Source organism: Diaporthe citri (assembly GCF_014595645.1).
Source record: "Diaporthe citri strain NFHF-8-4 chromosome Unknown scaffold_7, whole genome shotgun sequence".
In the NCBI taxonomy this organism is placed as follows: Eukaryota; Fungi; Ascomycota; class Sordariomycetes; order Diaporthales; family Diaporthaceae; genus Diaporthe; species Diaporthe citri.
This window is the reverse complement of record NW_025064852.1, coordinates 3,809,387-3,835,326: the sequence shown is the minus strand read 5'-3', so window position 1 is coordinate 3,835,326 and position 25,940 is coordinate 3,809,387. Positions and strand designations below refer to the sequence as shown.

The window sequence follows — 25,940 nt, the reverse complement described above, 5'->3', positions numbered from 1 at the left end:
CGACTGCAGGATCATCGTGTGTCGCGCGTCTTGTCGCCTTGGCTTACCCGCCCCCGAATCCACTTCGCAAGTCGATGGCAGTTGCCCCCGAACTCACTCATGATCAGTCCAATGGCGGGCTCGAAATCATACGTCCTTCTCTTACCCAAGATGAGCTAGAGGACATCCCCGGCACGCGCCGCCTCTTCGACAGTGAGGGCCACACCCTCCTGTCGCTGGGCGGCGATGCCTCCTCGCTCAATAAACACGGCGACATTGTCCTGGTCCCGCAGCCCACCGACTCGCCTAACGATCCTCTGCAATGGAGTATGGCGCGCAAGATCTGGCACACAGCACTCGTGTGCTTCATCACCGCTCTGACGGCCGCCACGTCCAATGATGCAGGCTCCGCCTCTGAAGGCTTCAACGAGGAGCTGGGCATCGACTATTCGTACTTCAATACGGGCGCCGGCGTACTCTTCATAGGAATCGGCTACTGGGCGCTGCTATCCTCTCCCGCCGTACATCTCTACGGCCGGAGGCTGCTGTACCTCGTCTCCATGATCCTTGGACTCATCGGTAGCGTTTGGTTCGGCGCCGCCAAGAGTGCTGACGACACCATCTGGAGCCAGCTGTTTGTGGGCGCATCTGAGGCCGTCGCCGAGGCCGTCGTGCAGCTGAGCCTTATGGACTTGTGGTTCGAGCACCAGGCCGGCGCGGCTATTGGCGTGTATGTCCTGGCCACCAGCGTGGGAACCTACATGGGTTCTCTGATCGCGAGCTATATCTCCGAGACCCTCGGCTTTCGTTGGGTGGGGTACATGGGTGCTGCCTTCTCGGGCGGCACGTTCCTGCTGCTGTTCTTCGGCCTGGAGGAGACGGGCTTCGACCGCGCGGGTTACACGACGATGCACGGCCTCAACATCACGGAGCGAGTCGGTCGCGCCACGGATGAGGTAGCTGGCGCCGTTGAAAAGAAGTCCGATGCCGCGGCGGGCGGGGTCTCGGGAACGGCAACGCCACTCGCGGGCGGCGGCGACCTCGAGAGGTCGGGCTCACGGTTCGCCGAGCCCGAGGCCCAGAAGCCGTACTGGCAGCGGATCCGGGTCATCACGCCGGCGCGCAACCTCCGCGGCACGGGGTTCAAGCAGTACTTCAAGCGGCTGTTCCACACGCTCAAGGTGTTCACGTTTCCGGCGGTGTGGTACGCGGGCCTGCAGTGGGGCGCGCAGAGCGCGTGGCTCACCTTCTACCTGACGGTCGAGCAGGACACGTGGTACGAGGCGCCGTGGTACTACACCGACGGCGAGGTGGGCAACATGAACATCCCGACCGTGATAGGCGCGGTGATCGGGTGCTTCATCGCCGGCTGGGGCAGCGACTGGTTCACGCTGTGGCTGACGCGGCGGCGCGGCGGGATCATGGAGGCCGAGTGTCGCCTTTGGCTTATGATTCTGCCGACTGTCGTCTTCCCCACAGGCATGTTTCTCTTCGGTATCGGCTCGGGGCGCGGCTGGGACTGGCCCGTCCCCTACGTCGGGCTAGGGTTCATCGGGTTTGGGTATGGCTGCGCGGGTGACCTGTCTATGGCGTACCTTGTGGACGCGTACCCGGAGATGGTTTTGGAAGGTATGGTGGGTGTCGCTGTCATCAACAATACCATCGGGTGTATCTTCAGCTTCGTCACCAGCCCATGGATGGACGCCAGCGGTGTTGAGAACACGTTTATTGCCGCGGGGGTGCTGGCTTTTGCGGCGCTGGCGACCAGCCTGCCCATGGCGCTGTTCGGCAAGGCGGCGCGGAGGCGCACGCGCGAACGGTATAACTTGTTTGTGGCTGGGCGTGATGGGCTGGGGAGCTGATGTGGGTCTGGTGGTCCTCGTCGCCTGCGTTGTGGTTCGGTTGTGTGTCTGTGGAAAGGTGCTCCTCGTCGTTGGCTTTGCTGTGAGGGACATCTTGTTAGTGTTGTGTCACTCGAGAGCATTTTGATAAGACTTGGGAAGTAACCTGGAACTGGTGGTTGATATACCCATTGTGCGCTTTTGTGTGATCGTACACGGATTGAAGAGTCTGTAGGGCAGATGTAATTGCTAATTGATCAAGAATCGGCGCAGTATTTTTCGTCCGGTCTGTTTTGTGTTGGAGTTGCTTTTGCTTGACCTGCGACGCCTAACAAGGGACGTCACAGCTCACTTTTCAACAGCAACCACAAAACCAATGTGAACGTGATTAACCTGTATAATTTCGTGCCGTGCCCCAGTACTCCCGATTGTCTCCGGGCCCATCTGTGCTCAACTGCGGTCGGACTCAAGCTCTGTACCTCTTTCCCCCTTTTCCCAGTTGGATTTGAATGCCAGCACAGTACGAGTTTGCTGCGGATGTTTTCCCTGGCCACATCAAGCACGCCATACCAAGAAACAACCTTTCACCTCCCATTGCAATTCCCCGACGTTTCCAATTCCCTGGCTAGCACAGTCGGGAACAGATACTTCGGCCATTCTCTTCTCGATTCCAAGCTTCCAACCGACGACAGGTCTGAAGACGCCAACTTTCGTCCCATTCCGGGCTTGCAAAACCTGCTCCGCGAGCGACTCAAGAAGGTGTTTCATCTTTCGAGAGAGGTTCTTGCGACTCGAGCTCAACCGGAACCAAGGAATCATCAGCAATGCCAACGATCTTTGCCAAGGAGCTGCTTTGATCAGTCGATAAGCCACTGCGATAAGCCGCAACTTCTCTGCGCCGGTGGAGACTGAAGGCAGTGCGCTTCAGTCCATTGCCGCGAGCACCTTCCTTCTCCCTGCATCTAACTCATACAGGAGAGCGTTCCTGGTCCTGAGATAGGTGCCATGTTTCTCCCCACCTTCGGTAAACTTGAAACCTCTGCCACTGGATAACGCATCGAGAACGTGACCACGAAACACCGTCTCGGCCTGCCAACGAGCCAGCCCTGCAAAGTATGGACGAAGCGGGGCTGGGAGACACCTGGCCAAACCCTGATGAGCCATCTTTTGTCCGCACTTGCTCCCGTGGGCACTTCCCCGAGATCGTAAAGGCTGAGCAGACACCCGCCATCGTCAAAACATCACTGTCTGACTGGTTCCGTCAAGCTTCTGATGATTCAATAGGTAGACACAAGCGTCCTGGCAAAAAGCAACAGCGTTACTGCCAGGTCCTGTTTTGCGCTTCGCAAAGGAGAACTTTGCTTTCCACTTGGTCATCTGTCTCATGGCCGGAGACAGTCATCCCCAGCAAGCAAAGCCTCCAAGAGCACTGGACATGACCAAACTGGTGGCTCCGGATTGGGTATAAATAATTCATCCATATCGCTTCGTCCAGCAGCCGGACCAGACATCAGCCGCATTGCAGACCCCGGGGATATTTCCGAGCACCTTCGGATGGTGAGAACCTCGGTCGAATGACCAGGCCATAACATCATCTGGACACCTCTATGAGGATGAGAAATGTTGCTCCTCTGGCCGACAACCAGCATTGGGGCTGCCTGCTGCTAGCGTGTCGAATGTTCATCGAGCCGCTCATGTCGACAGACCAGGCATTGGGATGCGGATCGTTAGAAGCCTGCACAGATAGCATGTCAGCAATGGGTTCCTGTCATGACTTCTGCTGTTGGGCTTGGATGGCGACAGGAAAGGGTCGGCTGCACCGTGTCTTGCTGCCCTGCTGGACCACATCCGATATCCTACCTGAGTAGTCCCAGATGCCATCCGCCCCTTGGACAGATCCTCTCGTCAACCATGGAACATCGAGTGGAGGGACAACTTTGGCAACCTTGGGATATATGCACAAAACTTTGGTCTCTTGACATGGAAGACATACCCGAGGTACTCTGGATGGTTAACACAGCAGTTTTCTGAATTGGCGGCTCATCGACGACCAATGGACGGCAGAATTGTCAATGCAGGAGAAGGGCATGGGGGAGTGGGTGTGTCTGGAGATAAGACTGGCTCGATGGTGCGAAGACACGGCGTTTGTTTCCAGGAGAGCCCGGGTGTCAGACACAGTTGGTCACAAGATGCTGATCGAGTGAACGGGGGCTTGGTGAATCGGCGACAGAGCATCCGACTCACTGGGAGCCAGCCTGTCTGCCCCTTGGCAAGATTCATCAGATGCAAGACGGACTCTGTTTGGCTCTCCCTGTGCAGACCGTCTTGAGCTCATGCCTCTCGGACAAGGAGACTCTATGACTGTCTGTCGACAGTGACTGCCCCCATCACCGACCACTTCGACCGCAAGACAGGACTGATACCGTCACACTCAAAACCGCTTCTGTCTTGCTCTCCCCCAGACTCTTCCATTCCTACAACTCAACTCAGACCAATCTTGCCCTACCCTCACCAGTCTTCCATTCTTCCACCTCCCTAACAGCAGTGGAACTCGTAACTATTCCATCTGCAGACAATCTAGCTCCAGCGCCACACTATACGGACTGTCTAACTCGATGCTCTGTGGACCTACTTCTGATTCCGACCCAGGCTACTGGAAAACAGCCCATCTTGCCGATTCAGTCCTATCGGGAGACGCATGAGCAGTCAGTCACCGGTAAGCAACATCAAGACGGTCCAGAATCGTCAGACACGGCCAATCTACCTTGGCCAGCACGAGGCACGTTCATGTCTCAGGGTGTCAACCGTACACCACCCTCGGACCGCAGACCTGCCCCATCAACACAATCCAGCTATTTCGGACCCTTGCCTCACCCGGCCGTGCGGCTCATCATCGGACAGCACTTCGACGAGGATCTAGAAACCGGCTCTTGGGCTCTGTTCATCGCCGCCGCTTTCTACGACAGCGACAACCGACGCCTCTGGCAGACCGAGATCCTCGTAGGCCAATTCACCTATCTGGATCAGTCCGGCCGGGGTCCCCAGAACAGCCAAGATCCCGGTGAAGTGCCTCGACGGACCTTAGTCACTCGTGAGTCCCCCCTGGTGCACCCGGCATGATCGTCCAGCCCCCTGTGACTGGGAGTCCCAGACAGTCAGACCTCGCTTCACTCTTAGTTTTAATATTCAACGACGGCCTTCGAGCCGTCCAACTCTCCTCTTCCCTTCAGACTTAATTAACATTCAATTTGCAGACACTCCGTCCAGTCTTGGACACAACTCTCCTTCACACTTCAACCTTCAGCAACCAATCCATCACCTCACACACAACACTGCTGCTCTGCCATCCTTTGCACCGTTTCATCAATTCCCATACCGCTCAATATTCTCGCCTCCAGTCGGATACCCTCACCGCCAATTTCAAGTACCATCCAACCCTGGGTACTCCATCGTCGGGCATCACGGTCGTTGGTCTTCCTACCAAGCTGCTCCACTGCCTCTTACTTACCATCAATAGATCTTCAAGGTATGTTTTTCTGAACTTCAATTATTTATATTTCTCTCTTCACTGTGTGTGGATCTTAACCAATCCACTATAGCACCTCTCGACCAGTAACACCATGTCTTTCTTCGGTGTTGGTCGCAACACAGCCTTCGGCCCCGACCATGGCCTCGCACCTCCTACCAGCCGACAGCCATGCGGCGCCGGCTACGGCTACGGCTTCGGGCACGCATACCCTCCACAGCCTGCTGCATACTACCCTGCTCTGTATCAACAGCAGCAATACTATTACAATAACTATGGCCGCCCATACTTCATGCCGGGTCAAGGTGGTTATGGTATGCCAGGCCACGGTGGGTACACCACCAGCACGGCAAACCCGACCCAATTCGCCAGCACTGGCCAGCTCCCAGCCGGGAACCCGGTGATCAACACATCGATCCCGGCGGTCAACATGACTAACTCTACCGGCGGCGTGGGATGCGAGCCGGGATACAACTACTTCTTCCCTCCGGAGCACACCAAGGTCCATGTGCTCACGACCGGTGAGGTGGCACCATGGCAGGTCCCTCCCAACGTCACCATCCCTTTCCACTCATGCCACGTACCCTGCAACACCACTCTTGGTCAGCTGCTCATGGGCTTTGGGGCATGCAACCCGGAGCCTGAGTTGAACAAGGTCTTCGAGTGCCACCAGGGAGGCAACGGCCGTTGGTACAAGGGCCTGATGTTTCGCGGCGACAACAAGGAGGACATGGCGAAGACGATCAAGGAGGTCGGCTGGGACCCAAAAGCGGAACGGACTGCCGGGCGGAAGGCCAGTGGTCTCGTTGTACATTGTAAAGGGCTGAGTGCTCAGGAGATGAGGGGGGTGGCCGTTGTCTTTCTTTCTTTTTCTTCTCGACTTTGGAGGTGCGCTGATTTCTTTTCGTGTGGGTGATATTTCAAGTTGGAATTGATGAGTGGCTAAGAAGTGCCACGAAGGATTTTGAGAGATGGGTGATGAGGGGTATTAGTTTCTCCTTCGACATTGGAGTGGACGGTGGCCTCGTCGAAACCCAGGGATGTACATTTTTTCGAACAATTCAGCCAGCGTTGGCTTTTTCAAATTTGGCCCGAGGGCTAGTAATACACGCTTGAGAGCTTTGACTTCACAACTAGTGCCTTGACCTGTATTTGAGGCTTCGTGACTGAGACTTGGTGACTTGGCGCATGTGTTGTCCCTCGAGACCTCGCAATCCGAAGTGGTTTGAGCACATGTTGTCTTGCCAGTGGGCAGACCACCACTGTGACGCGTGTAGCTTGATGGCATCTTGCCAATGCAATCCACGCCATATCACTGTCAACTCCGACAGTGTACCCAATGGGCATTCGTTTTATATTTCTGTCTCGTATGCTGTATATATGGGAAATGCTCATGTAGTCTCTGAATCTGGCGAGTGCCTGGTAGTTCTTCTTGGCCTCTTATAGCCGGACCTGTAACTTTTGTATGTTTATTTTCCATGCTTTCGATTCTTGCGCTTTGACCGAATCTCAGTTGATAGCATGCGTGTTTTATTTTGCCCCTTGTATTATCCAACGTTCAGTCCATGGCCCACTACCAACCCTGAAAGGCAGCCCAGAATCCCCGCGTCTATTTCCTAGGCCCGTTTCACGCGCATCACCGGTCCAACGTATTCATGCCTGGCCTTGATCACGTAATGGATCAGGGCCGCCAGTAGGACGCAGCAAAATGCAACCGAGCTCCAGTTGAGGTTGAGTGCTGTGACTGGTTGTGCCAAGGGCCAACAATAGAAGAAGAGAATCGGGACAAGGAATGCCAATGCCAACAGGTTGATGGCGAGGCCGTACTTCCCCAGAGACCATCGCCGCGGAGGTAAAGGCGCGCCGCGGACACGCCGCCAGACGAGGCACACGAGGGTGATTACGTATGAGAAGAGGAAGGAGACGCCGCCTAGGGAGTTGATAGCGTTGAGGGCGACTGTGGACCCGAGGTTGATCAAGGACAGCAACGCGGTGATAAAAACTGTCAGGCAGACTGCTCGCAGCGGGATGTCCCACCCCGGCGCTACGTATGAGAGCCACGTGGAGCCTGGTAGACCGCGGTCACGGGCGAAGGACCTGGGGTAATGTCAGCAGGGGCCCTCGGAATGTGGCTTTTAGTTGTCAATGGCACGTACCAGAGCTGCCTTGATGATGTGGCGACCTCGTTGATTACGCAGCACTCGACCAGTACGACTAAGATCGCGGCCATGACGCTGGTTCCGGCGTAGCTTTGAGTCGCGTTGTAAAATAGCTGGATGAATGGCTGTCCCGTCCTCGTGTTGATGAGGCTATCAACGTCGCCCAGACAGAATATCAGGGCCGTGCCGATGATGAAGAGCGTCATCACGTTGTAAGCTACGCTCCAGGTTATGGCGATTGGTATGATCCGAGAGGCGTCTATGGTCTCCTCGGCTTTAACAAACATATTGTCAGTGATTGGCCGAGCTCTCAGTGGAATGGGGTTGCTTGCACATACACATATGCGCGATACAGTCATATCCGTTGAGCAGGCCAGCAAAGAGAACAAGGCCTATCATCGAAGACAGCCCCACATTCCCCCAGTTGCCATTATCACTGAACTTGAGCAGGACATCAGTGGCATTGCCGTGCTCCGCCGTTAACCAGAGAGGGATCACGATGGCGAATATGCCGCCGAAATGAAGCGCAAACAGCAAGTACTGGATGATGGGCAGCCGGCTGGCCAGCGCGGTGTTCATCACCACGGCAAAGCCACTGGCTGCGATGGTCAGGAGTGTGCAGTGCCATCTCTCGAAGGAATAATCCGGATTGTTGAGCGCGATGAGGCCCTGGATGACGATGCCGACAACCAGGCTCGAACCCGCGAGGTACACCTGCCAGGCTATCACGATCAGCCAGCCGACTGAGTAGCTTAGGCCTCTCTGGATACTCGGGGGAGCCAATTCGGACACCCAGTGGTACTGCGGAATGGATCTCGCGGTCAGCTCGCGATCTCGCTGGAACAAGAGCCTGCAAATACTTGCCTGGCCACCAGACGTCGGAAACATGCTCGCCACTTCCGCCAGGCTCGCATAGACGAGCGAGAACCCCACGGCTCCGATCACCAGGCCCCAAAAGACCGCCGCCGGCCCCCCGTCGATCAGCGCGAACAGGAGGAGTATTGGCGCGATCTCCCCTGCTACCTGTTATTCACCTGCTACGGATCCTGAAGCGATACGTTCTGGAACATTCCAAAACATGACAGACAGGGGATCCGTGAAAGGACAAGAATGGGGCTTACAGCTAATCACCGCGATGGAGGAGAACCCGAGCATGGGCACCAAGCGGTAATTTCGCCTGAGCACCTGCCTCACCCCGAGGACGTCCATGTCGTGCTTGTCGGCGGAGGTGCCCCTGTACACCTCCTTGACGATGCTGGATGCATCCTGGTCGGTGTCGACGCCGAGGTCCTCGGTTGTGGTGGTCTCTTGCTTGGTCATCTTTTCCACGGCCTGTGTGTGGAAATTCGCGTGGGAGGAATGAGATGGACTGGGAATTCAGCAAGGAGGTGGCGAGTTGCTCAAGATAAGGGCTGGGCCGCCGAGCATAATAAGGGATGTGCAAATGCAGGTGTCGATAGACTGTAGATGTCAGAGTTACACTGCGTGCGCCTGCAGCTGGAACTGGAACCTGTCGAATTGCAATGGATCTACACCGCACGATGAGGCGCTTATCTGGAACCCGGCGTACATGATCGTGAGCTCGGCACGCTGAGCCGACGATCGTGGAACGGAACTTGGCTATTATAGCAGTTGTAAATCTACAGCCATCTGATTCTGAGAACGGCCACATATAGTTCGTTCCTACATACAACACAGACATACTAGTATACACGCAATCACAGTAAAAGGGTGGACTCGGGGAGAATCGCCTGGACGACAGATCCCGAACCTCAGTGGCAGGGACACCCCACCTCCTCCATATGGAACTGCATATTAGATTATGGCCAGGCCCTACCATATGCTCTTATTTACTAGACCGTGCAGCGTTCCATTGCTTACTTCTTGACCTTAGCTGAAAGGGGCCGTTCGGACTCCCGTTGCAGTGCCAAGATCAAGCGCTGATCCTTATGCACATCGCCGAGGCTTTAAACCATATTAGCTAATAATCACCGCATTATGTGACGACACAGGCAGTTGCGAGGTCTCCGAGCCGTGAAATATATGACGCTGATGAGACGGCTGATGAGGAGCTGATTGCAATCGATGCTACCTCAAACTCTGCCATATGCAATGCTATAAGAAATAACGGCATGTTTGTTATTGCAGGACGAACTGCAGGCTTGTGGGTTTGAGATCTGTTTCCGACTCAGTGGTCCACCTGTATGTAAAGTCTGATTTTGATACTTCTCATATTGCTTCCTGCCCATCTTATGTATCTTATGCGCTGAGGCCGTGGCATCCCGCCCAGGCAGAGGTAGTCACAGATAAATAGGTACATCGCCAATAGTTAATTGTACTGTTTCCCAGCAGGGAAATTTATTGTATTGCAATCACTTCGTTTCCTTGATTGGCTTTGTGGTCATTGAAAGTTCCCATCATATCGAGTAAGTTCCCAACAGCGATGAGATCCATTGTTCAACAGGTTTACCGTTGGCTTAGCACAAAGAATACGATTCAAAACATGTTGTCCCTTGACTAACAGTATTCACGTGGACTAAGCCATTTCCGGGATGACTCTGGGCCTTTGAGAATCAGCCAAACTTCTGGAGTTGTCTAGCGTCACTTTCTCATTGCATATGGCCAAGTATCGACCCTACATTGCTAATTCACTAATTCCTCCTATGCTTCACAACATCCACTTTCTCATCAAAACCTCGGTGATAAGTGATGAACACCTAAATCATGTCTAACTCCGCATCAAGCAGACGAAGCGGCTCAAATGCGCCCACGGATTATGGGCCGCCTTACATAGGTTTGCCCCCAGGGGTTTCGCGCCCACGGGATTCGTTTGATAGACAGTTTGTGAATGATTCCCGGGAAGAGTTAAGAAGAAGGTATGTGTACCATGGTGCCATCCGACCATGCAGCTTACTCACGTGCAAAATTATTCGCAGTTATTATTATTACGATTGCTTTCACAGGGGCGATTCAAGCACGTTTAATGTTTTACAAACGCAGTTCCCAGACGAATTAAAGCGGAGTTGTGACGGGTACACTATTCCGGCGTCGCAGATGGTGTCCCAAGTCCAGGCGCCCCCAGCGGAGAGTATCAGGCGAGATCCTTATTACACGATTCCCTCCCGAGATGTTGAATCTGCGACCGCTCGACAACTGAAGGCAGAACTCGACGAGGGATATCATCCGACGACTCAGGCGCTAGTTCCTTTGGGCATGCGGTTCGTCAAGATCCTGGGTGCTGGGACCCAAGGCACGGCCGTGCTCTTTGAGATGGACGATGCGAATGGAACGACGCGGAAGATTGTTGCTAAATACGAAGACTGGCCGGAAGGCGAGGGGCCGGAAGACTCGGGGTCGGACTTGGCAGACGTGGATGCGGACGACGTGGCGAACGAATTGAGAGATGAACCTCACCCCATGGTCGAGGAGAAGGAACACATGAAAGTGAGTAGGGTACCACAAAAAGGTATCAATAAATTGACTGTCTATCATCTAATCGTTATTGTATTGTTGACGAGCTCACCCACGGTGCTTAAAGGCTAATCCGGACCATGCGTTTATAGAAAATGGTTGGTGCAAAACACATCATACAGCGGCAGTTTATCCGTGGCTATGATGAAGACGACAGGGACCCAAGAATGTACTTGATGGAGTTCATGTTAGTTGAATACGCCAACTCCTCAACAAAATATTATGAATTAGCATTATTGATGACCAGACCAACTACCAGACTAATTGGGAGCTACTAGGAAGCATGGAACTATCGATAAGCTTTTACGAAAGATTTCGCAGAGGCAACAAAAGATAAAATTGAAAAGCGGCGACTTATGGAGAGTTTTTATTTGCCGTAAGTAAATCTAGCCATCTACGCTTACCAAGGCATACTAAAAGCAATGTCAGTATTTCGAGCTTGTATCGCCATGTCATACCCATATCGTTGGGCAAACAACCTTAATGATGCTATCAGAGCAGGTGATCCAGTACCGCTTAAGGAAGAGCTGGTCCCTACGGACAATGTCGGCCGTGCAATACCTCCGGGAGACGATGTCTTGGTAAATATGGATATTAATTACAATAATGGTAAGTCATCCTTGGTTTTCAAGGGAACAATAGTCTTATAAGGACGCTCTAGTCATGATAGGTGACTATGATCCCGATGGAGTGGTATTTCCTCTACATGTTCAGGTGCCCATCTTCAAGGTACGTACATACTTTCGTCAAGTTCGCAGGTCGACTACCGACATACGTCTGACCTACGCCGAATATATGATCAGATAGAACTGCACTTTGTCAGTCTGAGCACACGAGAATGTCGTCAAGACTCACACGACTGTCATAGGATCAGAACCTGGTTCTGAAGTCCAAAGACAGCAATCAGGACTCACCATCGCACTGGGCCATGATAGCCTTGGCAAGTGCTTAGCTGACCTAAGCTAGGTTGGAGATTTAGGAATCATACAAGTGTATGACAATCCAGATCGAAACAAATTGTAAGTAACCGTGAGCCATAGCCATTGATCAAATGAAATTGACTATACTAATTGTATATGAACATAGTGTCCGTGCAGTATACACTAGGATTACAGGAAACCAAGGCACACATACACCTGTAAGTTTAGTTGCTTCAGAGCTAGTTCCTGTTTCACCCACGACATAACTCAACTTACCATCCTCGTGATACAGGAACAATTTACGAAAGCTTGGAACGCATTTACAGACTATGAAACCATGCTTGCACAAGATGACACAGCTTGGCGGTTTGGATGGTGGACGAACTTATACCAGATGGGAGTTGTATGTAATAACTCATGGCCTGAATCATGTAACCTTGCCATCTTATATTCAGATTTATTAACTTGACTGTGCTTTATACAGATTATGGTCAGTCTCATTACACAAAATGCGTACGATAGACCTCCAGTGGGCACAATACAAACAATTTCCGGGTTACTACAGAGTGAATTCAACGTCTTGACGGTAAGGAGACCCGTTCGAGTTGCGTGCTCCATGTCAATTTGGTTCTCTGGTCCGAGCTCAACAGACGCCCGGAAGCTACTGCGCAAGTCGCTCAATAGTTTTTCTCGTCACAGTACGGAGGCTATGTCCTTGATGAGGCGTTTGACCACTATGATCGAAACTTACGCGAGGCAGTCGCTTGGATCATGGCTCATTCTCCCACAAGGCGACCTACCATGATGCAATTACAGGACATCCTCGCGACAGGAAACGCCAAGGTCTTTGATGAACAAGAAAGAGTTTCGATCGCAGAGCTCGTTGGGGCTCCTCCACAACCGTGAGTTGCAAGTCAAGGTTCACGGCGCTTCTCCGTTTCGAATAAACACGATACCAAAAGCAGCGTACTAATTAGATACCAGGCCCGACCCCACAAGAGGTGCCAAACGGCCAGCCGCACCAGAAGACATTACTGCACGTGCCGCAAAGCGCCCAAACATGTGAACCAATGATCAGAGACTACCGAAGAAAGGTTCATGAAAACTACTAGTATTGTTCAGGGAAGCGGGTCGTGATCCGAGCTTGCGAAGGGCGCGGCACGCGGAGCGTTCTTATCACCATGGTCCACAGGAGGTGTGACTAGATATGCGATGCAGGGAGAGGAATTCTTAGAAATTCTCCTGGCCTTTGGCCCTGCGATCTGGACATTGATTCTGTTGGTCGCGAGTAGAGGCAACGAGGATGAGAGGGTTGCCGTAACGGCGGTGGCGACGGCGGCAGATTGTTGCACATTAGAGCGAGCGTGAACCTTGTACCCTGCTTTACAAATAGGCATCCCAGTGTACTAAAGGCTCTTATGGTTACCAGACTGTGCAGTGTTCCATTGCTTACTTCCCCACCCCAGCTCAGATCATTTTGCGCATCGCCGAGGCTTTAAACATGATAGAATGGAATATTAACCCCGCAATTGTGTGCGGGCTCGATGTTACCTTAATGTGCCTGCCTGCGAGTGGCCAGGCCCATCGAGTATATGCCCAAGACACTAGTCTAGGCACAATTCATGGGTTCTCTTTCATGTGTCTAACGCTATGCAAATGTTGAGTCTTGGAAGGCAGAACACTGAATGGCAGAAGCGTACTGGATCAATCACTGCGAGAAAACAGTATGTCTCCGAAAACCCATCGTGAGGCTTTGAACAAGGAATAGCAACACACCAGCATGGAGTGGTACTAATACGGTACAGGTCTCATTGCACATTGCCTGTCGGGACTCTGAGAAGTCACTGATCTAATATTATATCTACCAGAGGCATATCGGCTTCAACACTCCCAATACTCATCTTCCAGTCCGTCGCGCTGTTGATCACGGCGTCTGCGCCCCATGTGCCCCGTTGTACGCAACGTTGATAACTAAAGGTATATCGTAGTCGTACTCATCTTCTGGAGCTGCCAGTTTCTGGTCATCGCTCAGTCGCTGGTATGCGAGCTCCACGAGGCGCTTCTTAACACGGATTCCCACCGTGTTGTCCACAGGGTCTTGAGGGTCGTACTTTAACCCGTCTGACTCCGATGGTAGGGCCAACAAGTAGGCAGCTAGACCAGCCTGATAGCAAAGAGTCAGTAAATACTGCAGTGGACTGAATGTCATGAAATTGGGAAAACTCACAACTTGAGGAGCAGAGAAGCTCGTTCCATAGATGCTCTTCTGCGTCTCGCCGTCGGCAAGATCATATCCGGGGAGTCTACTTGGAGCGTAGATCGTAAGGGGGTGGTCATCTCTGCCTGGTGAGGTCTGAGGCCGCAGACGGCCGTTCTCGTCGGTCCCTCCTACCATTATGATGTTGCTGTCTTGGGTTGCTAGCACGTGTGGGAAGTTCTCACTGAGGAACGCAGTCAGTAGTGGCTCATCAAATGGGCTCCTAGCCGCGGGAGGTTGATAGCAAGCTGGGGAGGCAGCAGCACCGGGGCGGGATGAACATGACTTACTCGGCGTAGTGAGGAGTCTCATCAGGCTCGACGTCAGGTCCTGCGTCCTCCTCGCCTCGACCCTTGCCATCGTTGCCAGCTGCAAAGACCACGGTGACTCCGCGTTCGTTGAGCTGGTTCAACTTGTCTCCCAAGGTGTCCCTAAAAGCCTTGTACGCAGTTTCTCCCCACCTCTCCTCGATCTCGTCAATGGGTATGCCGAGGGAGACAGAGACGACGGCTTTGCCGCGAGGGATGGACGGTGAGCCGTCACTGTCATCCATCCGATCAACGACCAGCTGCAGCCCAGCGATGATGGCCTGCGGGTAGATATCAGGCTCGTCGCTCGAGTAGGGGTCGCCGTCACGGTCCACCTTGATCTCAGCTGCCTTGATGAGGAACAGGTTAGCACGAGAGGCTACACCGCTCTGGCAGCCTCCCGCGATGATGGCCACCTGGGTACCGTGACCATGGATCAGGTTGTCCTCGCCGATGCCTCCCACATCTACCATCGTGTTCGGTGAGAACTTGATACCCTGTGCCAGCTGGTCGTCGGTGAGTGGTGTGCTGCGTAAGTCCCGTGACAGGATACGAGTCTCGATCCACCGCCCTCCGTCGGTGCAGAATTCATCCGGAAAGTCATCGATGTTTGAGCCTGAATCGATGATGAAGATAGTGGTTCCAGCCCCAGATGTATTGTCATGGACATATTCTGTACCTGGGTTGGGGTTGTTCTGTTCGAGAGGGGCTGAGAGGAGAGTGAGGTAGTATCTGCCAGTTGTGTCTGTGACCAGGGCCCTGGGGGTCAACGCTCTGGATTTCTGAACGGCAGTAGTGGGCGTAGGCAAATCGTCGTCAATGGGGATAGTGTTGGCCAGCGGTGAGAAGGCCAAGAGAAGGCTGAGCAGGATGCTCAACATGATAGGCGTGTTCATGTTGTCAAAAACGTGTAATATTCTGAAGGGAGGATGTCTTCCAGGCTTCTTCCGCTTGAGTGGATGGGTCTTTGAAAGAGGCGGGTTGTTGGGCATCTCAAGCTCAGGCCCAGAAATTCCACGGTATTTAAAGAGATGTGGGAGCACGGGGGAGAATATGTGAATTCTTCATTTCAGGTGTTGCTTGCATTCACTCTGAACTATCGTGTTACAGTCCAAGTTAGTCATCAGTAGACACAAAAATGCTATATCTTTTCCCTGCATCTCTTAACATAGTCAAAGCACTAGACTGGGCAAGGGATATGGGAATGCTACGCAAAGAGCTGTGATGAGAAAGAGTTGTCTCAGAAACCCCAGTCAAGGTACACTGCCTACTTGAGGTAGCGAAGAAGGACTGGGAATTTGAGAATAGGGTTCAAATGACAGGAGCATGAATATAGGAAAATGTGAATTCGTAGCAATTGACAGTGTGTACTTGACTGGGTATTGATCTATCGTATGGATCTCTCCATGGACTACCTTCTTAGAGGATCCCTCCCCCTAGTCTTGGGGGATCAACCGTACCAGAACCATTGAGAGCCACGTTAATTGTTAAATCTATGGCAGCGGTCAGTGATCTGTCTGTGTAATAGTGCAGTGGCACAGAACCTCGACTGAGCAGAATCTTGACCCATTATATAACAGTCTACTTTCCTAAGAACAGGTTACTCCGTCCAAGATAACTATGTTTGGCAAGCAAAAAACCTGTCAATTTGTTATCTTGCACTGAGCAATGTGATTTAACTTGATCCCTCCAAACTGACTGCGTACTCCGGAGCTCCAACAACTGCGAGCACCAAGCTCCACACTGGTTTTCGCTGTTTAATCACCATCGCTGCGTCTTCATGACGAACTTCAATGACCGAATCTGAAATCTTTCCGTTTACTCCCAGAATCACTGGTTGTGGAGAGGTACCATATTTGCTCCTCTTTCGTCAAAGCATCCCACTCCAGGTCACGGACCCTGTTGCGCCAAATATAATATGCCTTTGTAATGATGTACAGCAAGATATCCGTTACGCAGACACCAATCAAAGCACGATTCGCTTTCCGGTCTGTCTCCAGTCGTTAGCTGTTACTCATCGGAAGATTGGATTCAGCAAGGGTGTGATGTGAAAGTGGAGGCTTACAGAAAGGACGGTCGGAACTGCGGCAGACGTTTGAGTAGACTATTCCGCTGACTTGGACAAACATACTGAGAATAGATAGCACAAACACTACACAGCACGCGGAAGTTGACTCACTTGTACAAGGCAGCCGAGACGGTTCTGGCTCTGACGGTGTTGGAGTTACGACTACACCAGGCAACCTGCATTGCATGCGCTAATGAAGAGTCAGATTGTTATGCCAAGCTTTTCCAGATGATTGGATCCATACCTGATGGGAATGATAATAGTACTGTCAGAATTGCATAACGGGCCCATGCTGACGAGGTGTTCGGTATGACAGCCAGGGCGATAATGTTCGGAAGAACCCAAATCTGACAGAAGACTCCGATCAACCCTCTCTCGTTGTAGCGCTCGGCACAGGAGGAACGATGGCCTGCCGCTCAGCCAAAACTGCGAGGCCGCCACGACGGACCACAGGCACATGATTGTAGGTATCTAAGATGGTTAGTTGGGTGCGTTCGGTATACCAAAGGGGTCTTTGACATACCCATCTATCGGGTCCTACAAAATTGTTAGGCGTTTCACCGGAGAGTGATGAAGGGCTCAAACTTACCCAGCTTCTTACTAACGAGCTGCGAAGGAAGTTCGGCACACAGAAAGGCCAGCCTGAAGACCGTGTTTCCTAGGTTGTAGTCTATTGTAGTTAGCATTGTAGACATCTACTGTCAGGAGAACAAGCCGCATGGTACATACCATCGGTACTGAGCCCCAAGTCTTCGAGGAAGTTGTCGGTGTTAGCCTGACTCAGATTGCCTCTGTCCATGTCCAAGCCAAGGAAGGCAATGCAGGCCCAAAGCGTAATCTTCCAGTCAATCTTGTTGATGAGAGGCTAGAATATCACGATCAGCTCGGCGTCCTCCGTCTGCTTCCAATTATTCACACACCAGGTCCTCTCTCCAGGTCCATCTCGCCTCGGTGCCAAAGCGGTGCAAGTTCTCATATCGTGCAGTAGGCGTGAAGAACCGTGAAATCGATGGGTCATCGTAGACAGACCGTTGGGTGGCGATCTCGTCCAGCTGCTTGTGGTCCTTCTTCAGGAGCAACGTCATGATAGGGAACACAGGCGGGTTGCTCGCCTGCAGACGCTCCGCCAGGATGCGCTCTCTAATGGCATCAGCATCATCCCCAGATTCGGTTTCTGACTTATCGAGAGACTGGCTCGGGGGGACTGCGGCCTTCTGGTCGAGGCCAAGAGTGCCTTGGTGTCGCGTATATAAGAACCCGGGTATATTGTGCATTAGTGGCGTCACTTTTATAGTAAAGCGGCCTAAAACGTGACACTTGGATATCGGCGTTCGCTGCCATGGTGTCTCGCAGAGATGTTGACCTGTTCCGGGCTCGACATCTCGACACCGGCTCAGGAGAGGATCCATCCTGATATAGATAGAGCTCTGTACCTTGCAGCGCTAATTGATAATACCCAACCTTGCCATATATCTTTATCGTTGCCGCGGGTCTGCCACTTAATTGGCGACCTCAATGATGAAATGCTTGGAGTATTTTAGCAATTCAGTATCTAAAGCCTTTTTACCCATTGGACGGGCTTGGTATGACGCGGATGGGCTAGTGATGCCGGCTATCGCAACTGCATGGTGCTGTCTTGGCGATAGTTGTTGTGAAGCAACCCGCATATGGCGTGATGGCATGGGAGGGGGCTGATGTGGTTCGGAGGCAGCTTGGCTCTGGAAATGCTGCTTTCAGCCGATCATGGAACTAGACATGAAGGTTTTCAGCTGATTTTCTCATTGCCCACTCATGGATGATCGAGGTTTTTAAGCTTGTCTCGATTCGGATTTGGACGAATTTGTTCTGGTATTGCGCAAGCAGCCGTCGTATGGCAGGATATCGTGACAGCTGCATCGTCACTGGGTCTGAAGTGGAGGGCTCAGCCAGCTGTGTGAACAACCCCACGCCAAGACCATTTTCCGCATGCCCAGGTGGGTGGATTGAGTTGTGCCCCTTCGGTCGGTATTACTGATAGCCAGTATAGTTACAGGACGCTGTCATGGAGAAGTTAGCCAGGTTGCTGAATGATAATTGAACGAGACGTTATATAGGCCGCAAGCCTATTAAAACCTGTAAGCAGAGTGGCATCGCAGAATCATGCTCAGTGCTGCCTCTGCAGGCATCGTGGGTGACGCTCGTCCAAGTCGATCCCATTCGAATTCCAGCGAAGAATATACGATTTAAGCCGGCTGAGCTTATTCTATGTGATTCTGTCTAATATTCTTTAGTCGAACAGGAAGGAAGACAGGCGCCGCCTTGCCTCCGCAGCGTCCCACTCGACCAACACCCGTTCCTTCGATTCCTCCATCTTCATTTGTACCAGCGGCTCCATCGCCGCTCGCTCATCCTCACTAAGAAGATGCACCCTCGCCCGCCACAAATCTTTCTTGCGGATATCCCTTTCCCGCTCACCAAATAACCTCTCGTCCAGGTATTTCCAGTAGATAGTGTCAAACGCCCAACTCTTCCTAGCAGCATAGTCGAGCCAGAAGCGGCCCGTCTCCCAGCTCTCTGGCATATACGCCGACAGGAGCAAAGAATTGGGACTTATATCTTGCTCTGCCTGTTTCATCGCCGAAATCCATGTCTCCAGACGTCCCTCGTAGACGCTGGCCCAATCCTCGATACCATCATCCCACATCTCAGGCGCGTCCAGTAGAAGCCACCAAGGCGCGTCCAAGACGAATTGCGTTGGTCCCACATAGGCGAATTCCCAATCGATTGCTCCGATAATCTCGTCATGCCCATCAACAAGGATATTAGCCGGTCGGAAGTCATCAGCCCAGAGGCGGAAGGAGCCTGAACCGTCCGGCATCGGCAACGTCGCATGGGCGTGCTGGGACCGGGCGGACCAGTCGTCTTCGGCAAACCCGAACGTTGCCAGTCGGCCTTGTTTGGCCAGCCTGCGAAATAGTTGGCGAGCCACATATTTGGTCCTGCAGTCGTCCTCCGATGATATCATGTCGTTGTGCTGGAAAACGAGCGTTGCTATTTGCATCTCGGCCAGGGCCACGTACCACGCATCAGCCGTTTGATACGTGGTGCCTTCGGATGGAAAAGCTGATTTCGGAATGTTGGAAAGCTGGACCATGTTGCTCATATTCAAAGTGATAGGTCGTCCCGTCACGCAGTGAGATTTAGGACCCGCCTCAGCGAGAGCTCCTATGCGCGGAAAGGTAGGTTGTGCAAGCTGTAGCACACACCTTGCAATTTTGACGTACAAGGCCTTGAGCTTAGCTTCAGAGATATTAGGATCCAGGACGGCCGTCTCGTTGGGATCCTCGCGGGGGGCCTCCAGCGCTTGACCCATGCCTCGCCGGGACTCAAGATCTTGAATAATCATGAAAGGTCCAATATCAGAGTCAATACCATGGTGGAAAACCTTGGGAGCCGGAACTTGAGTATGTTGGGCGATGAATGTAGCTGTCGCGGCTTCTGCAACTGTTTTCTCCTCAGGAAAGACGGCCTGGTTGGGGCAGGGCAGGCGGACGAGAACAGGAGTGGACGAGCCCTCGAGTCGGATAGGATATAGCACGTTGAAGCCCCCGATAATCAGTGGGGTTACCAAGGTCGCAGGTTTTCCGGAAATTCTCTCGGCGAAAGATTGGATTTTCCGACATTGAGATGACAACCGGACCTGCCTCAGTGCCTCCTCCCACAGTTCGTCGCTGCGGTCCCAGGCGAGGTTGTCAGAGTCTTCCCGAGCTGCCATCATGTATTGTGCTTGCCAGGGAATATTTTGAAATGAGACAATCAAGACGAAGATGGAAGAACACTGAAAGCCAGAAAGTGAACTGCCTGGGAACGTGGAAGACACGGCCGACAGCTCGCCATTTGCATCTCAGTGCTACTGATATGGCACGTCGAAGCGTGTTGGTTCCAAGTTGGAAGTGGCTTAGTTATGTCGGGCGCTAAACTATGTACTGGAGGTCTAAGCACAATACCACTGGCCAGGACTGCCAGGCAGCCAGGCTGACTCAACGTTGCCCCGTGACCCCACTTGCTGAGGCGCATTTACGGCGCTCGGTGCACTCACTGAGCAGGTTGAATCCATTGGCAGAGTTGCAACCAACATAGCGAGGACGACCATTTAGAAAGCCGAAAGGCTCGATGGCCTCCAGCCTGGCTGTACAGTTGATTCAGAAAGCAGGTGAATCCTACGAGATGGGAAAAAGTATAAAGATGCCAAAGGTTTGTGGCATCTGGAGCAGCCATCTTCACTATCGACCACAACCAAGGGAACAGTATTATTCCAAACACTAGTCTTTTCCATAATTGTCGATCTATCGTTCCACCACTCTAGCAGGTCCATTGAGACAAGGTACGCTCCAGCTACCAAGTGAAACGACTGCAACCCAGCTGACTTGACTCAGTTATCAACACTGCTTCACCATGTCTTCCAACCGCGACAGCGAAGTGACATACCAGGACGATCTGGAAGATGCGACGATGGCGGCTGGCCAGAGCAGTAAGGACAGAAGTGAGAAGGCAAAGAGGGAAAGGGAGAGACAGAAAGAAAAAGACAAACTAGGAGCGTCAAAGGAGGCTATGTTGAACGCTGGACAGTCCAGCCGCGAGAGGCGCAAGAACAAGAAGCAAGCAGAGGAACAGAAGTAAATAGAATTCCGTACTCAATGCACTTCGCCGAGCCCTAACTTCGGATGCCGGGAGGCAGCAAACGTCGACAGTATCTGGTGATAAGCCGACGCTGCTTGCCTCAACTGCTTTTTAGAGAACTCGGAAGTGCAACACGTGCTAAATTCAGAATCACGTTTCACGTTGCAAAAGTGTTTGTATTTCCCCTCCGGCCCTAGTGTAACGTGGTGAAGCGGGGCGATAGGGCGTGCCATGACATGCTTACTACTCCGTTGACCATACCCTGCCCAACACCAACTGATGAATCCCCAAGCCTTCCACGTTATCGCCACACAAGTTCTTATCTCATTCATCGCTGCAATCCACTTCAAAACGATCATCAAGAAACATGCGAGACTGTCGAGAATGCAATGGTAGTGGTCGCGTAGGGCGATTTGTGTGCACCAAATGTGGAGGTGACGGAAGGGAGGACGGTGATGACCTTCGCAGCGGCGCACTACGCAGGCAGCACTCAGGCGACAAGATGGCGTCTGAATCACCTTTGACGGGTTCTACCGTCGACTCACGGGACGTCTACACACTTCATAACCAACCCTTCTCGCTATTTTCAATGATGGTCAGATTTACGTACGCCCTGGGGCGTAGCTCAGCCGACCCGACCACTGCCGGAGTCCACCTGGAAAACAGGCTGGTGGATCATCACCGAGACGAGAACCTTGCAGAAGACTACCTGTTGAACATCAACCCCAAGGGCCAGGTACGGTTAGACAAGAGACAGAGGTATCCAAGGACGTCAGACTCATGTGCTATCAGGTTCCGGCGTTGACGGGCCCTACGCTGTCAGCCCCCTTGACTGACAGCGTTGATATCTCGTACTGGCTCTGCGAGCACTACCCCAAGCTTCTCCCGCCCGACCACGAATCGACAATCAGGGACATGTTCCGCAAGTTACATGACATCCGAATCTTCGCTCTCTCTGCGCGGCGTGATTCCATTCCACCAGAATGGCAAGCAAATGGAATTCCACCCACTGCTATCGATGCTCTGCTTGCCAAGCCTGACTCGGAAATTTCGCCCGAGTATCGAAAGGCACTGGAGAGCAAACGAGAATTGTACGTCTACCCCCAGGTGCAACCCCATGATATTCATGTGGCTGATATCAGGGTTTCAGCCACAATGAGACCAAGGCGGACGCCCTGAGACCGGACCGGGTCCAGCTGGCCGAGAGCCAGGCTCAGGGTTACTTCTCCGAGCTGCTTGCCATCTACCAGGCCCATGGAGGTTACTCGCTGTGGCTGTTTGGGCCACGTGCGGGCCCAACGTTGCTGGATGCTCATACCGTACCGGTCATCGCACGCCTGCTGGACGAGAAGGTGAAGAGGCATGGCCTCGTTCCGGGGAGGCTTCAGGAGTACGCGACACGTGTGATGAGGCTCCCAGAGTGGGATGCGGTCATGCATGGGCGGCCGACGGTTTGGAATGCTTCTCTGGGCCCCGTGCGCGATATGGACCCGCTCTGGTAGTTTTGGCTATTTGATGAGCTCATCTAGCTTTCGATACTATATTCTTTGTTGACGAGATACACCTCTTTGAGGGCACCCTCCACAAACTTATTTACAAGAATCCGGCAGTGGCGTCATCACGCTGATCTAGAACGACAGCGTCTGGCCAGCCTCCTTCGTCACAGCGGCCTTGACGTTGGCGCTGCCCAGGAGAGAGTACGTGTATGGGGGAGAGCTTGCGGTCAACGTCCCCTGAGGCGCCGTGTTCGCACTCTCGCCACCAAAGATGGTGTCGATGACCACAGCATACCTATCAAGCAGTTAGCTTACACTCTGGCCTGATCCGAGCCCGCGACGGATCATATATTCCAACAAGTCGGGTAATTCCACTCACCCGTCTGCATCGCTGCTCTCCGTGAAGACCGCCTTTTTTCCGCTGTTCTCGAACACGGTGCTCTGCACCAGCGCCTGCGCGCCCATGCGCGTGTTGACGCCAGTGCTCTGCTCGTTGTAGTTGTTGAAGATGTGGGCCGTGCCGAAGCGCAGGAGGGGGCCCCGGGAGGAGACCTTGTAGAAGTGGTTGTTGGCGTAGGTGACGCGGAGATGGCCCGTGTCCTCGGCGGCGTTGGAGTCCGAGTGGCCTACTAGTGTGCCCTTGGACTATTTATATCATACGTGTGTTAATGGGGGATGTTTCCGGCGGCAGGGCTGGTGTGGTTTTGGTGCGGTTGGGAGGGAAAGGGGAGGAGCTTACGTGGTTGTGGAAGTAGGTGTTCGAGATGGTCACGAAATCTGCTGCGTGTGAAAGGTCAACCAGACCGTCGTATGTGTCCTTGCCGACTGTCTCGTCGCCGGAGAGGTCGCAGTGGTCGACCCAGACGTTGGTCGATAGCTGGATGGTAACGGCGTCGCCGTAGTCCGCGAGGACCTTGGCGATCTTCATGTTCCTGACAATTACGTTCTTTTGTCCATTGATCGTGAGGCCGATGCCGGTAAGGGCTGGATAACATGTCAGCGTATGTCTCACTCACAACGGGGGCCCACGAGCTTGAGAACGAATGATGAATGGACATACAGCTACCTGCCTTTCCGACGATGGTCTTGTCGCTCGTGACTTGCACCTTGGCCGCACCACTGATGGCGCCTTGCACGATGATCACGCTCGCTCCTTCGGCACTGGCTGCGGCAGACAGCTGGGGCAGCGTGCTGACGGTAGTGGTCGATCCGCCAGCTCCACCCTTTGTGCTATTCAATTACATCAGTATGCCACCTTCCCCACGGCGTGTGTGTATTCGTTTGTGCGTGTAAATGCTTACCCTCCGTTCTGCGTAGCATAGCCGACGCTGGCAGCATCGGTGATGCTTGCTCTCTTGTCCAATACCTTCGCCACACCCTCCTCGAGAGTAGGGGTTGGCGATGCTGAGACCAGCGACGTTGCAAGTACAAAAAGGGTCGAGGAAAGCTTCATCGTGGAGAGGGTGCACAGACAAGATCAGTTCAAAGATGAGGCGGCGATGTAGATGCGGCAGGGATATCAGAGAGCACTGAGGGCATCGATGGCCTCATTTGTACGTCTTATAGGCATCTACATGACGAAGTAGGCAGCATCGCCATCTTCCGTGATTCTACAATAGGCATTGCCAACGCTGAGTGGAAATTAGCACAGTATTCCCTTAGGTGGAGATCCGGCAGTGATCGCTGTCAGAAGCACACCGCATTTGACTGAATTGTCCTTCCCATCGCTGCTATCGTTGTCACTTGGCTGTCCTTGTGGGTTACTCCAGGGGTTGATTTGATGTGGTGCCTCTTGGCAGGTCGCATGTGGAGATATAGGGGAGCTGCCGGAGAATTGCCTCGTTGGCGGAAGATCCACAGGCTCTTGGCCCGGGGCCTCGCCTGCACCACGACACGGGCCAAGCTGGGGGACGACGGAGAGTGGGATTTACTGCTCCGGTAGCCGAGTTAGCACAATGACCCGTCTGCTTCGAGTCTTTCTAAAGTTCTCAACGGGTGTGTTTTGGCAGACAGTATTTTCACCAAGGCGGTCGTGCAACCTGGAATCATTCGTGGCACCTTCCATGATTACAAGTTGGAACATTTCAGTCTGTTTTTGTCGTAACAGTCTCCATGAAGTATGTCATGGTAGTATGCATCCCTGATTAATGTGGATAACCGAGGCTCTGAACGACTTTAATCACTACCTCCAGACGTCCAGGGCCGGTACCGCCCGCCTTCCTGCATTTTGACACCAGCTCGTTCATATGTCGTAAGCATATATGGCACCGTGCCTCCATTGACATTCTATGACAGGCTTTCGCTGTTACAACTCTCGTCCGTTTTCATATTTACTATAGTATTGGATTTCACATGTGGGATCCATGCCCAAACTAGCATTCATTTTGAGATAGAATAGACTTTCCTTTCAGTTGGCTTTGTTTTCAAATTTTTGTTTTTATTTTTGGAATGTTTTGTTTCCATTCCTGTTCCTTTTGGTCTCTTTTTTCTGTTTTCTTTCCTAATATATTTGCGTGCGTATCCGCAGTCCCATTGTGACAAGGAAATGATGACGTGAAGAAAGTATTGACAAGAAAAAGAAAACTTATCTACATGAATAAGAGACCTTACCGACATGAATGAAAATTAGCGCCGTGGCCGAGCCACTTGGTCTGCTGTCGAATGGCGCTGGTGGACGCCGAGTCTGCGTCCTGGGCATGTCCTCGAAAATGAGGCTCAGGTATGTGTTTAAGGCCAGGGGACCTCCCATTTGCAAAAGACTACAAAGGGCTCTCCAGAAATAGAGGCGGTACGGATCGCAACGCGAAACTCATCACTTTGTGGTTTCAGGAATCCTCTTTCTGGATTAACGCAAAACATGATCTTTTCGGAGGCCATTGTCGCTTGAACCCATTTTCTCAAATGCTCTGGCTCCCAGTTGCCAAACTTGGCGTACACAAGAGTCATCCTAGCGGAGATGCTGATGAGGTCGATGTCGCGCCAGTATTTTGCGCTGCCGAACAAGGAGATGGGGAGGGTAACAGGCTTGCAGTGTGCGTTCATGTAAGGCTTGCGGAACGAGAATTCTTCGTCCGTTGCTACAAGATAGATGTTAGCTCTCGGCTCCGGTTTGATGACTTCGACGACTTCAGGGCGCTTCGATTGGCCAGTCATGGATCGACTCTGGCCCGACGCCTTCTTTCTACCCAAGAGACTGTTGAAGAAACTCTTCATGATGCCGTGAGATGTAATGTTGTTTTGATTGAGGTTGCAATGT

At 52.7% G+C, this 25,940-nt stretch overlaps 13 protein-coding genes across 13 annotated transcripts; 7 read left to right on the top strand and 6 right to left on the bottom strand.

The window, feature by feature from the left end:
* Positions 1-74: 74 nt before the first annotated feature.
* INS49_014176 (uncharacterized protein) lies at positions 75-1,841 on the top strand (the record flags this gene model as incomplete). The annotated part of the gene is made up of 1 exon (XM_043174867.1): positions 75-1,841. One exon carries the CDS (start codon positions 75-77, stop codon positions 1,839-1,841), a length of 1,767 nt encoding a protein of 588 aa, XP_043021812.1.
* Positions 1,842-4,607: 2,766 nt separating this feature from the next.
* INS49_014175 (uncharacterized protein) lies at positions 4,608-4,940 on the top strand (the record flags this gene model as incomplete). The annotated part of the gene is made up of 1 exon (XM_043174866.1): positions 4,608-4,940. One exon carries the CDS (start codon positions 4,608-4,610, stop codon positions 4,938-4,940), a length of 333 nt encoding a protein of 110 aa, XP_043021811.1.
* A 500-nt stretch (positions 4,941-5,440) lies between these two features.
* INS49_014174 (uncharacterized protein) lies at positions 5,441-6,314 on the top strand (the record flags this gene model as incomplete). Its single annotated transcript, XM_043174865.1, has 2 exons — positions 5,441-6,143; positions 6,307-6,314. The coding sequence occupies 2 exons, from the start codon at positions 5,441-5,443 to the stop codon at positions 6,312-6,314; spliced, it is 711 nt and encodes a 236-aa protein (XP_043021810.1).
* Positions 6,315-6,962: 648 nt separating this feature from the next.
* On the bottom strand, positions 6,963-8,825 carry INS49_014173 (uncharacterized protein; the record flags this gene model as incomplete). The annotated part of the gene is made up of 4 exons (XM_043174864.1): positions 6,963-7,443; positions 7,503-7,722; positions 7,844-8,521; positions 8,627-8,825. 4 exons carry the CDS (start codon positions 8,823-8,825, stop codon positions 6,963-6,965), a joined length of 1,578 nt encoding a protein of 525 aa, XP_043021809.1.
* A 1,734-nt stretch (positions 8,826-10,559) lies between these two features.
* Positions 10,560-11,254, top strand: INS49_014172 (uncharacterized protein; the record flags this gene model as incomplete). The annotated part of the gene is made up of 3 exons (XM_043174863.1): positions 10,560-10,949; positions 11,069-11,163; positions 11,248-11,254. 3 exons carry the CDS (start codon positions 10,560-10,562, stop codon positions 11,252-11,254), a joined length of 492 nt encoding a protein of 163 aa, XP_043021808.1.
* Positions 11,255-11,425: 171 nt separating this feature from the next.
* Positions 11,426-11,928, top strand: INS49_014171 (uncharacterized protein; the record flags this gene model as incomplete). The annotated part of the gene is made up of 3 exons (XM_043174862.1): positions 11,426-11,585; positions 11,647-11,705; positions 11,845-11,928. The coding sequence occupies 3 exons, from the start codon at positions 11,426-11,428 to the stop codon at positions 11,926-11,928; spliced, it is 303 nt and encodes a 100-aa protein (XP_043021807.1).
* Positions 11,929-13,820: 1,892 nt separating this feature from the next.
* On the bottom strand, positions 13,821-15,357 carry INS49_014170 (uncharacterized protein; the record flags this gene model as incomplete). Its single annotated transcript, XM_043174861.1, has 3 exons — positions 13,821-14,060; positions 14,124-14,337; positions 14,444-15,357. The coding sequence occupies 3 exons, from the start codon at positions 15,355-15,357 to the stop codon at positions 13,821-13,823; spliced, it is 1,368 nt and encodes a 455-aa protein (XP_043021806.1).
* A 1,070-nt stretch (positions 15,358-16,427) lies between these two features.
* INS49_014169 (uncharacterized protein) lies at positions 16,428-17,870 on the bottom strand (the record flags this gene model as incomplete). The annotated part of the gene is made up of 6 exons (XM_043174860.1): positions 16,428-16,451; positions 17,053-17,066; positions 17,119-17,187; positions 17,259-17,394; positions 17,450-17,763; positions 17,840-17,870. 6 exons carry the CDS (start codon positions 17,868-17,870, stop codon positions 16,428-16,430), a joined length of 588 nt encoding a protein of 195 aa, XP_043021805.1.
* Positions 17,871-18,795: 925 nt separating this feature from the next.
* On the bottom strand, positions 18,796-20,283 carry INS49_014168 (uncharacterized protein; the record flags this gene model as incomplete). The annotated part of the gene is made up of 1 exon (XM_043174859.1): positions 18,796-20,283. One exon carries the CDS (start codon positions 20,281-20,283, stop codon positions 18,796-18,798), a length of 1,488 nt encoding a protein of 495 aa, XP_043021804.1.
* A 680-nt stretch (positions 20,284-20,963) lies between these two features.
* Positions 20,964-21,188, top strand: INS49_014167 (uncharacterized protein; the record flags this gene model as incomplete). Its single annotated transcript, XM_043174858.1, has 2 exons — positions 20,964-21,039; positions 21,103-21,188. 2 exons carry the CDS (start codon positions 20,964-20,966, stop codon positions 21,186-21,188), a joined length of 162 nt encoding a protein of 53 aa, XP_043021803.1.
* A 502-nt stretch (positions 21,189-21,690) lies between these two features.
* On the top strand, positions 21,691-22,690 carry INS49_014166 (uncharacterized protein; the record flags this gene model as incomplete). The annotated part of the gene is made up of 3 exons (XM_043174857.1): positions 21,691-21,924; positions 21,981-22,279; positions 22,339-22,690. 3 exons carry the CDS (start codon positions 21,691-21,693, stop codon positions 22,688-22,690), a joined length of 885 nt encoding a protein of 294 aa, XP_043021802.1.
* Positions 22,691-22,816: 126 nt separating this feature from the next.
* INS49_014165 (uncharacterized protein) lies at positions 22,817-24,137 on the bottom strand (the record flags this gene model as incomplete). The annotated part of the gene is made up of 5 exons (XM_043174856.1): positions 22,817-22,979; positions 23,064-23,329; positions 23,424-23,668; positions 23,745-23,914; positions 23,986-24,137. The coding sequence occupies 5 exons, from the start codon at positions 24,135-24,137 to the stop codon at positions 22,817-22,819; spliced, it is 996 nt and encodes a 331-aa protein (XP_043021801.1).
* Positions 24,138-25,411: 1,274 nt separating this feature from the next.
* On the bottom strand, positions 25,412-25,897 carry INS49_014164 (uncharacterized protein; the record flags this gene model as incomplete). The annotated part of the gene is made up of 1 exon (XM_043174855.1): positions 25,412-25,897. One exon carries the CDS (start codon positions 25,895-25,897, stop codon positions 25,412-25,414), a length of 486 nt encoding a protein of 161 aa, XP_043021800.1.
* Positions 25,898-25,940: the final 43 nt, after the last annotated feature.